General features: G+C 42.0%; 1 protein-coding gene across 5 annotated transcripts in view; it reads left to right on the forward strand.

The window, feature by feature from the left end:
• Nucleotides 1-9,189, forward strand: part of LOC117492364 (septin-9-like) — a 128,464-nt gene extending 119,275 nt beyond the window's left edge. For all 5 annotated transcript variants that reach the window (XM_034142588.1, XM_034142591.1, XM_034142589.1 and 2 more), the window contains 8 exons: nt 1,269-1,397; nt 1,856-1,937; nt 2,169-2,306; nt 4,780-4,897; nt 5,551-5,646; nt 5,817-5,913; nt 7,387-7,438; nt 7,719-9,189. In XM_034142588.1, coding sequence (XP_033998479.1) covers nt 1,269-1,397; nt 1,856-1,937; nt 2,169-2,306; nt 4,780-4,897; nt 5,551-5,646; nt 5,817-5,913; nt 7,387-7,438; nt 7,719-7,860 — 854 coding nt within the window. In that variant the 3' untranslated portion in view covers nt 7,861-9,189. The remainder of the gene's footprint in view (nt 1-1,268; nt 1,398-1,855; nt 1,938-2,168; nt 2,307-4,779; nt 4,898-5,550; nt 5,647-5,816; nt 5,914-7,386; nt 7,439-7,718) is intronic.
• The last annotated feature ends 2,634 nt before the right edge of the window (nt 9,190-11,823 follow it).

The raw sequence follows: 11,823 nt of genomic DNA on the forward strand, positions 1-11,823 counted from the left end.
TTTAAATGTTCTATTGGGTAGAGTGGTGTGCAAAAGAGGGAAGAAGGAACAACATCTGTACAGTATGTATATGATGTCAAAGACACATGGATACGCATATTTGGCTAATCTGAGATGTTAATTATTGTGTCTGGTTTAAAACATGAAAATGTCTGTCTCCTCAATCATTTAATGGCAGTCTTAACAGAATCTGCTCTATGGAGCACCACGTTAGCAAGCGTGGGACTTTGGCATCCCTGTAATGATGGTTTGTTAATGGGAGAGTTTCGCAGTGAGACACATGGTGGAATGCAGCTGTTACTGAGAGGGTGGAAGCTGTGCCATCAATGCTGCCAATGCATTAGAGTTGATCAAATGTGTTTTTTGTTGTTGTCATGTAGTGATGTTAAGCTCTTAAACGTAGTGAATATTAACTCTTTTTTTTTTTTAAAACCTGCAGCTGATGTCTTCTATACTGATTGAACAAATCCATGTTTGCATGTAGCGTGTGCCTCTACATGCGCCTGTGTTTGACTTTGCGCCGTCATAAATCAGTAGAGGTCTCAATGTTGACTTAACTGAAGTTAAACTACGCATAGGGCCCCTCCACGCTCCTCTCTATAACCTGCGAAGAAGTTACATATAAACAGTACATTGCTTGTTAAACACAAAAAGCACCAAAATACAAATAATGATTTAAAAATGTTTTTCTAGTGCTCCGAGCTATCAGTCTGATACAATGCTTTTATTTATGACATTGTGATGACTGTAAAAGTACAATATGTTATGCAACACTGTTATTCATTAAAGGAAGTGTTCACATCATTTCTTTCCATTTTGGATGTCTCATTTCTCAAACAATGTCACCCCAATTAAAAACTGAAGGTAATGTTGATACAGGATTTTGTTTGAAGTTGTTGCATTACCATATAACAATGATTTTATATTTCTGGTCCCTCAGTGCACATTAATCCAAGCCATGTCATTGTTTCAGGGGAAAAAACCGGTTCACTTTGGATCCGATCTGTCTTACTGATGGTGTTTGGTTTGCAGTCATGTGTACTGATGGCTTTTCATGACAGTGTTTGTGCAGAGAGACACCTGCAGCTTGTCACGGCTTCAGCCCAAAAACTGACAGCGTGGAGGCATTCAAACTGTCACGGAAAATAAGAGATTGTGTTTGGGTTTAACAGTGTGTAGACTGTGAAGTACCTACAGCACAAGCAGTGTCAAAGTTTCATCTTGAAATGTTGCTTTCTCACCGCCTGCCTCTCTGTTTGTGCTTACAGGACAGAGTGGCCTGGGAAAGTCCACTCTGATGAACACGCTGTTCAAGTCTAAAGTCAGCCGTAAGTCAGTGCAGGCGACCGGCCAGGAGAAGATCCCCAAAACAATCGAAATAAAGTCCATCAGTCATGGTACGGCCATCTTGAACCCTTCGACTTTTCATTTGTGCTGTTTTCTGTCCATCTGTGTCTGCAGCTCTGTCAGCCAAAATACACACATCTCATTCTCTGCCACTTTATTTTTCTTTTCTTTCCTTCTGTATTTACACTTTTCTCTGTCAGCAATGGCAAAGAAACAACTACTGCTTGTGTAGCCACTTAACAAACTTACAGTTACCCTTATTTCACTCTACTTTTCTTTAATTCTCTTTAAATTACTGTAATTATGGATGAAACGATATCTGAATTTAAAATATTTTCAGCCTCATAAAACCAGCCAGGTTTCTAATTTCATAGCTTTGTAGATGAAAAAAAAATACAATTGCTGAGTAATGCTACATTTTTTAACGTAGCCTTGTATAGTAGACATTTTATAAAGTGCACTGAGTGTTTTTGACATAGTAGTTTACAGTGAGTGTCTCTGTGTGCAGACATTGAGGAGAAGGGAGTGAGAATGAAGCTGACAGTCATCGACACACCGGGCTTTGGAGACCAGATCAACAATGAGAACTGGTACGCTACAATTCTACCAACATTGAGCTGTCTATATAATGAAGTGAGATTTAAACTGTCTGACCAGCCCCCCCTTTTTCCTGTTGTCAAACTTTTCCTGTACATGTTCTCTGTAACTCTATATTGAAATGTTCCTCCTTTAACCTCTACTTCCCACTTTCTACCTTCCTTCCTCTTTTATCTGTACCTTCTATCTCACCATTCCCTGAATCCACCCCTGCCACGGTCTAGCTGGCGGCCCATCATGAAGTTCATTAATGACCAGTACGAGGCGTACCTGCAGGAAGAGATCAACATCAACAGGAAGAAAAGGATTCCAGACTCCAGAGTCCACTGCTGCATTTATTTTATTCCCCCGACGGGACACTGGTAAGGAAGGACGCATTCTAACAGTGTTAAATATGAGCACAACATACTCAAAAGATATTAGTGCTGCCATCAGTGGCCCTTAGATGAGAACACAAGATGTTAGAGACTTGAAGGTAAGGTTCAAAACCTAGGAAAGTCGCTTTATTACCGAGAGATTTATGAGGAGATTGAGACAGCTCATGTTTGTACTGTAAAGACAAAGCTGGCTAACTTAGCTTAAAGGTCCCCTGCGGATTAAACAAACATTAGTTAGACTAAGGTGCTGTTTACACGGGAACGAAACAGGTTGTATCCGCTACTTTTCTCTTTCGTATAGCCCGTTCGTTCACACGAGGCTGTAACGGAACCGCGGAAACAGACCCCTAAAACGATAACGGGTGCCAAGGTGGATAGATCTGCGGACGGAACGCTCTGTGGGGCCAAACGGCTCCGTGTGTACGCCCTATACGATCATTTTCCTGATGACGATGAAGCCATAGCCCCGCCTCTCCCCACCTCTGCTGCTCACTGCTGTAGCATGGTCAGTAGCTACTGTCAGTAGCTACTGCTACTGTTACTGACCATGCTACAGATGTTAGTGCAAAATCTACAGCTCCTCTACCACAACCATCAGCAACAAGTGGACATGGAGAATTACATGAACTACTACATGTGGCTAAATCCACCGCGGAGAATAAACAGAAGGGCAACCATGGCAACCATGCTCGGGGGTCTTCTTCGCTGCTTTTGGTATATTTTGTGGCGGAAGTACAGCGCCACTTACAGGCCCGGCATATGTACTACAGCTTCTCCAGCGGGTCGAGCGGTCTCGTGTGAAGGGACACGTTTATTGAGCCGTATCCGTGTGAACGGAAGACATTTTTGATATCGAATTCGGTTCGTTTGCGTTCCCGTGTAAATGGGGCTTTACTCTCAGAGGTTACTCAACAATGCATCTTGTGTGTTCCCTAAATAAAGTGTTGAATGCATTTCCTTTCTCATTAACCTGTACAGGCTGCATATTTACAAAATTAACATTTAATCATGTAGAAGAAATATATACATTAAAGCCTTCAGTTTTATCCAACCCTTTATTTGTTGGTGCATTGATGCATTGCTAGGCGAATTATAGCCACATAATCACTGGAATAGTGGGAACCATTGGCAGGACTGTTTAATTCAAACAACAAAAGTATTAGAGATGTACAGAATTATCTGCCAGAGGTCTCGTATTTCCAAATGCACACACATCTAGGGGTATCTGGGTATCTTAAGCACAGCTGCATGCACACAATGTCATTGGTGGGGAAGTTCTTCAACACAAGTGAAGAAGACCACCTAAAAGTCCAAAGTAAGCCAAAGAGGAACAACGTTCAAAACTAGCTTTTTACATCAGATGTCATTGATGCAGTGTGGAGTAATGTGAAACATTTCTTACACAACATATTGAACATGCAAGCCTCCCACACACATTTCCGCTCGGCACTACGCAACGTATCCCAGAACACCAGTCCACACACACACAAACGCACTGGAAAGATTCTCCCATCCGGCCCCTGAACGCAGCACACGGTCCAGAGTTTCTTTCCATGGATCTGTAACAGACACACACATCTGGCTCTGATCGGACTTTATAAACTGCAGTCCCTCTCCACACTGTGTTGGTTCAGCCCCTCACTGTTCGGAGCTCATGGGGTTGGCGTATACAAGCAGAAGACATTAGGGGCAGAGTGCACTCGCGTCTCATGTGTCCATCAAGTGATATATTCACAACACATTTTATAGCTTGTGCATTTGTGTAACTCTAGTCGAGTGCAGAGCAGTCTTGGGAAAAAGTTGAACACAGCTGTGGATTGTCAGCCTAGTTTCAACACACAGTTGAGAGATAGAGTGGCATTCAAGTGCTGCACCTCTATTCATTTTTGTGTCATGGCCTGTCTTCACTCAGGCAGGGGGGGCTGGTGTAAAATAGCCCCCTGTCTCTGTGCCTCATCCAGCAGCGTTTCATGTCGATCCAACACTCCAACACTGCAGATGTCACATGGGCTGGCCAGCAGCTGCTCTGGGATCGCCTTAAGAAGTCTAACGGGAAGGAGAGGGAGTCTGTGTCTGGGAGCAGTCAATTCAATCCACACTTTTGTCTTTTTGAGATGTGCTCTTGCATGAGTGCACGAAAACTGCTTGTTGACAATGACCCGTCCTTTTTGAAGTATTGTTAGCCAGACCAGAATCCACTGCGATAACCACGTGCAGATGCAGGAAAGGCCTCTCAACCAACCACAAATGTATTTCAACCTCATCATTAGCTGTCCACACACATTTTTGAGTATGATTAGTTGGATGTAAAAATGTGAACTGGAAACACATTGTTATAAGATACAGCATTTCTTCATTGGGGAGAATTGTGAGGAACATCTGCCCCCTGCTGGAGGAGTTTTGTTCTAAAACTCATTTCATCACCCTTGTTTTCTCATGTTGTCTCTTTCCCTCTCAGTCTGCGACCTCTGGATGTAGAATTCATGAGACGTCTCAGTAAGGTGGTCAACATCGTCCCGGTCATCGCTAAGGCGGATACACTCACCCTGGAGGAGAGGGACTTCTTCAAAAAGAAGGTAACATTTATTTATGATTATTCCTTGACTGATTTCTGCATTATTTGATTGAAAATGTATTATTATCCTCCCATTAAATCCACATCTGTAATCTAGAAACATCATCGGTTTGTCTCTGTAGTGATGCATTCATTTTCTCATGTTTGTGGAGCAGCAACTCTTTCCTCTCTTTTTTGACACTCCAAAAACATGGCTATATTCCACCAAGAACTCAAACAAATCTTTCTTTCTTTTTAATGTACTTTCTACACTTATTCTACAAGGTTAATAAGGCAGCAGCGATTCATTTGTATGTTTTAATTCGCTGTCTTCAAGGATTTTAAGATTGACCCTCATTAGCGATAAGTAGGCTGAGCATGCATGTGCGTGTTTGTGTATATGTGCACAGGTTTATGCATAAGCATCCATCTTGTGAGGTTTTCTGTTGCTTTGTATTCAGACTGCGATCAGTGGCTAAAACCAAACTTTTGTAAAAGATTAGAAGGCAGATTAGTGTTAATACCCCTTTAATCTATACACAGATTTAGGTCCATTTGTCTGATGTCTCTACAGACTCCATCAAGCACGCTCATCTAATTACTCCTGTAATTAAAGGCCTTAGTTTGTATCCTTTCAAAACTGTACTGGGTTAAAAGTGTGTTATGTGTCTCCAGATCAGGGAAGAGCTGCGAGCCAACGGGATTGACGTGTACCCTCAGAAAGAATTTGACGAAGACGCCGAGGACAGAATGATCAACGAGAAGATCAGGGTGAGGGGATCCTTTCAAAGCAATCACAGATATATGTGGCAGGAGCTGTGATTCTGTTAATCCTCATTTATGCTCAGACATGCCTTTCCACAAAGCACTGTTATCCTGAATCCATTATTGTTGATGTACTTAACATGAATCGTTTCTGACTCCATTGAATCTGTGAGCAGGAGATGATCCCCTTTGCTGTGGTGGGCAGCGACCAGGAGTACCAGGTCAACGGCCGGAGGCTGCTGGGGAGGAAGACCAAGTGGGGAACTATTGAAGGTAAATCACCTCCACGTCTCAATCCATTCTTCCTCTTAGGTTCTTCTATTTAAGTTTGTTTTCAGAGTCACTTTCAGGACTTGTATTTCTGCACATAACTTACCCGGAAGAGGACAGAAAGGGAGATGTGTAAAGAGCTCAGAGTCAGTCAGTCAATAAAACAATGATGCAATCAGGCCTGCCGCAGACAGTCTGACTTAAAAGGACACACACACACACACACACACACACACACACACACACACACACACACACACACACACACACACATCCCCTTCTGTATCACAAAAGATACACTGTGGATGATTAATGGCCGTCGTGTCTTATCGCTACTATGATTATCTCTTTTTTTTAATTATTTTATCAGTAGATTTTCTTTGTCTACACAATAATAATTACCTTGTATTATCATTTAGATCCAACATCTCTTTATGTTATAATCAGTAGACTATAGTATATGTCTTTATCTTTATTTGTTCTCCTAATGAATAATATTTGTATTCACTTTTTGTATTTATTAATTTCATGTGTCGTGCCAATTAACCCCAGTGAAGTGAATGCAATTGGATTCTCACATAAGAAATTCATATTTGTCATTTGCTTACATTGATTAAATCTAGGGGGAAAAACCTAACCCTAGTTATTATTTGTGTGTGTTTTGTTTAGCTTTTTTAAAGAATTATAAGCATGCTAGAAGTGTCTCTGTACAGTATTGTTTTTTGATAACATCCATGTCTACTGCTGATTCATTTTCCAATATTTAATTATGTTATCCACTCCAGACAGGAGGCACCATCCCTCTATGAAGTGTCTCATTTAGTTTCATTTCCTGCAGACAGTGTTATCTCTTCAGCAGGACTCTGAGCAGACACACACATCTGTAGTGGGCGTTTGAGGGTTGAAAGAGAGGAATCTTCTCCACAGCTTCCTCTCACTGAGATCACTGACTCCACCCAGTGGACTGTTTAGGCAACATAATGGCCACAGACACATTGTGGGTGTTTCTCAATCGCGAGTACGCTTGCTTGGTAGCACATGTCTGCCGAGCATCTTGCATCAGAAGCGAGTCAAGAATACTTCCTGACATTCCGAAAACGAAGTGTGGAACACGCTAGCAAGTGTGCAGGTGTGCGTCATATGAGAGGCCCCGCCTGACATCTTCCGCCACAGATTTGGGGAAATTGGTCCGTGCGCAAAGCATTGTGGGGATTTTAAGACCGCGAAGTCTACTCATGTGCACACTCGATATTTCTCCAAACGGAGTACGCCGGGCTCGGTAGATTTCCAAGTATACTGGAGATTGGAACAGTCCTTCGGCGGCACTCGATGACGTAGTATGCTTGAAATAGTGGCTCTGAAGCAGCTTTACTCGCGATTGAGAAACACCCACTGTCTGTCTTTTGGTGCCTTTGTTTGTCTTTTAGCTCATTTATAATTGTTTATGCTAACTCATAACTTCTCTCTCGCCTTTAGTTGAGAACATAGCCCACTGCGAGTTTGCCTATTTACGGGATCTCCTCATCAGGTGAGGAAATCTGTCTCCATCTTAAATTCTGTCTGATTTCATGCGGCCTTATGTGATAGTGTTTGCTTTATGACATGATATTATGCTCTACTTTGAATATTAATTTGCATCTCATATGGATATTACACCAAATGTTCAATTAGCTAGTTTCTAAAAATGTAAACTATTATTTCAATATTTAGATATAATTTAAGAAGCCAGAAATGCCATAATGCAAGCGTGAAGGTTTGTCCATGTCTTCTACTGGTTTTTGATGTGTGTGTGTGTGTGTTTCCTGCAGGAGCCATATGCAGAACATTAAGGACATCACCAGCAGCATCCACTATGAAATGTATCGTGTGAGGCGCCTCAACGAGAATAACACGGTGGTGGCTCACGCTAACGGTGTCCCTGAACATCATCTCGCCGCCCACGAGATGTAGACCCCACCCGCTCCACTGCAGCTAATCCACTGAGTGCGAGTCATTTGCAATGGGACTTTGACCTTCACTGACAGTCTACCCACCACACCAGCCTTCCACTCCATCCATCTCCATCTCACAGGTGGGATAGAAACTTAAAAAGCCTGCCAGAGGGACTTTATTTTCAATGACGTCCTGCGGCTGAATGGACTGTTCATGTCAGTTTCTTTGCCTCATTAACAAACACTATTGCTGACTAAGAGAGTGAAGAGAAGTTTGATTCTCCGTAATGTGCTGCAGCTTGATTTGACCTGCTTCCAGATTTTACAGTTACCCTCTGGCTATTCCTTGTGGTGCCAAACATTAAGACAAAACAAAACGGACCGAAGCTTTTTATCTTTCAGTGTCAGAAATGCCTTAACCAGTAACATGTTTATCTTCTCCACTTGTACTTTTAAGTTAGATATTAAGAATTCATGCCGTACCAGAACACAGTTTTTCTGTCTCTATGCAAACAGCTGTATACATATGTGGGAAGTGATGATTTCATTATTGCACTTGATCACTACATAGCCTGTTGTTTTACAGCATGTTGGCAGGGGGCCGGGAAGCGCTCTGCCAACATGTGACGCACACACACTCATACCAGCCTGTCTGTGTGAGGAAGGGTCCGTCAGCTCTGTCCCTAAACCAAAAAAAAGGTTATCAAATAGCACATGTGTTTGTATCTTTTTTCTGTCACACGCTTTGTTTTGCTATAACTCTTTGTTAAATGTTCATGTTAAATATGGATGTCAGGTCCTAGACATCTTTTTAAATCCCCAGATATAAATGTCATTGTTTTTTAATAGAAATATCTTAAGAGTGATTTAAGATGAATAAGTATTTATGCACGATATAAAATGTGAACGTTTGTCATCAGATTATTCACACACACATGCGCCGACACATACACGCTCTCTCACACACTATCCCTGCTTTCGGGCCCATCGTAGTGCCTTATTTATTGGAGAATGTTTGCTAGCATGTTGGCTAAAACTGGAAAGAGAGCAGGTTTGTTGGTGCCAAGTCGACTACATTTTAGCCATTTTTCAATATGTTTCCCTTGTTTGTCTGCGGGAAAAGATCCAGTCTTCCATTACCAGTCCTTTTTTTCCTCTATTTTTCATAATATACCAAGGACCTTTACCTGTTTGGAACATATATATATAATTCCCTAAGCTGTCACTGTCATGCTCTGTCCTGTATATTCTTCTGTGTTCTGATACATTTTTGTACTATTGATAATAACACATTTTCCTTTATCTTATTTTAAAGAAATAAAAATTAAAGTTGTAAATATATAATTTCTTTGATTTGTCTTTAATTTCTATTGTTACAATACTGAACATTTAATTTTTTTAAACCACTGTATACACTGTTTTCTCCCAGTTATGCATGTTACAGACAGATAGAGATGAACAACCAGCCTGCATGAGTTCATCAGCTCAAGTCCCCTGACTGCTGAAAACCACACTTAAAATAACGTTCTATTTCACTGGATCCCATAGAATTTAGTCAGACGTGTAATTTATATTCTGGAGTAATTTAATCGGCATGTCATTAAGCTTTTCCTTGATTAGCTTCTTAAATCGATATAGTAGCCTACTAGGTCTACTATAGCGTGGCTGATTAATGCTAATTACTTGAAAGCATTAAATATGCGTTTCGTTCGTCAGTAAGCGAACAAGTCCTGAGCTCCAGACCAGGCGACAGGATCAGTGTGAGGATGTGCCGACGTCAGCGTTCTGAGGTAGTGGAGCACCAGAATGTAGACAAAACTATATCAAGTAAAAACTGCTACATTCTACCGATTTTCATTTAATATATCGTTTAAAATAGAAGTGTGTACCACAGAGGGATTTATTGGTAGAAATATAAAGTGATATTATGTTCAGATATAAGCCTAAAACTAAGAATCTGTGTTTCTGTTCATCTTCACATGCAGTGGGTCAGCCATGTTGCACTGCCATGTATCTACGGGAGCCCACAACGGACAAAACATACCCTGGCTCTAGAAAGGGCTTTTGCATTACGTTACATCATCTCATACTTGGAACTAAAAGACAATGCGAAATGCTTTCTCTGTGAATGTGAGAGAAACTGATCGATTAGTGAAACGAAGAATATCAGTTGCAGTCATGTGACCAAACAAGTTATCAAGCAGCATCTCCAAGAGTCAAATCATGTTTTAAAAGTTAGCATTATCTGAGGTTGGGATTTTATCAATTCCCATTCTCCCCATGCAGATCACTTTAAAATGGCGACTCGCTGCATCGCCCCCTCAAAATGGCGTCTGCCGTGCCCCATGTTCCGCAGCGTTAACATGGCACACGCCTGCAACGACCCCCAACCCTCTATCAAGCCCGTACCCTCAACTCATAAGTTGAGACCCCCACATTCTCCCACTGTTTCCTCCAACTCTCCCTCCATCTCCCCTGGGGAAACGGTGAGAGAAGCAGCTGCATCTCTACCCGTCTCCCCCCTCCATGCCACCCAGCAGTCGGGGTGTTGGCAGCCGCCCAGCGCTCCACCGCCCGCATTAATGACTTTCATTAATGAGCCGCATTCTCTCTGGGTACTAATGAAGATGGGCGACTCAGATAGATCATGTGTTGGTTTGTTTACAGGCTGTGTGTTTGTGTACATGTAGTATTTCAGGTTTTGATGTTGTGCAGATGGCGGTGATGTTTTTGCTTGAACGCATGTTTGAGTTTTACACACTGAGTAAACAAACTTGTGTGCACGCTCCAGTTGTTTTAATGCTCAGTGACGACACCTTAAACTTCTTTGCTGCTAGATTGCACTGCAAAATCAAGTCACGCAATAGTGCCAGAGTTACCGACAGACCACACTTCTATATTCATTGGGAGTTAATAGATAAAGGCATGCCTATTGGACAAAGTTGGTACAGTGTGATGGATTGAACCTATCAGAGCAGAGCGAGCCCTCTGGACAGGAAGCATTTTTGACGAATACCAAATTTAATGTGGGAATGAATTAATATGCAAGAGGTGGTTACAGTACTGTCAGTATTTGGGGGAGGGGAGTGTTGGAAGTGATTTTCGATATTTAATGCTGAATCTGACTTTTATATGTTTATAGAATAGAATATCTTTAATGTGGTGAAAATGTGTCTTTAGCCCACCAAACACAAACAAGCAGCTAGTAAAAACAAACATGTATGGTGATATTACACATTAAAACAGCTCATGGCTACGCTGACATGACATCGATGCATTCTCTCTTGCATCGTCCCTCTTTATGAAGCTGCCTAAACGTGTTGCATTGCACCGTATTGCCCAGTCTTGTTATTGCGTCCGCCAAGCTCATCTGCATAGAGCCGTCGTGCCACCAATTAACACCTGTTTGTAAGATGAATATAACTATTTAGCATGCATTGCTTTATTTGTCCCCCTTCCCCCTTTGATTTTTTTAATTAGCTAACTTGATTGCGAAATCTGTGGAGATATTTGTGCCACTGTGTGACGCCTTGTGTGTGTGCATGCGTGGGTGATCATGTGCATACATTTGTTTTCTTGCCTTTCTACCTCCCACATCCCATGGCAAGAGTTGTGCCGTGCCCCCATTTGTCTCCTCCTTCCCCCATCTGCTGTTTCTCTTCTCCTTTGTTGGCAGACAACTCACCTTCTCCTCCTCCACCCATCCCTTCCTCCCTCCTTATTTCTCCCTCCGATGTCAGTTTCCACCCCTCCTCTTGGCTCTGTGCCAGGCACTCAGACATGTAGAGGGGAGGGGCTGCAGACCATATGCAAATGATTCGACTTCATGCAAATCACCTCTGCTGTTAATTAAAAGTCAGATGCAAATTCAATTAGCTGACTGAACAGAGAGCGAGGAAGTGGGTTCGATGTGACACGGTTTTGGAAGATGAAAACGAAATTGTGTGGGTGAGGATCGGGAAAAAAACGAATAAATCCCAGC

Source organism: Trematomus bernacchii, unplaced genomic scaffold (genome assembly GCF_902827165.1).
Source record: "Trematomus bernacchii unplaced genomic scaffold, fTreBer1.1, whole genome shotgun sequence".
In the NCBI taxonomy this organism is placed as follows: Eukaryota; Metazoa; Chordata; class Actinopteri; order Perciformes; family Nototheniidae; genus Trematomus; species Trematomus bernacchii.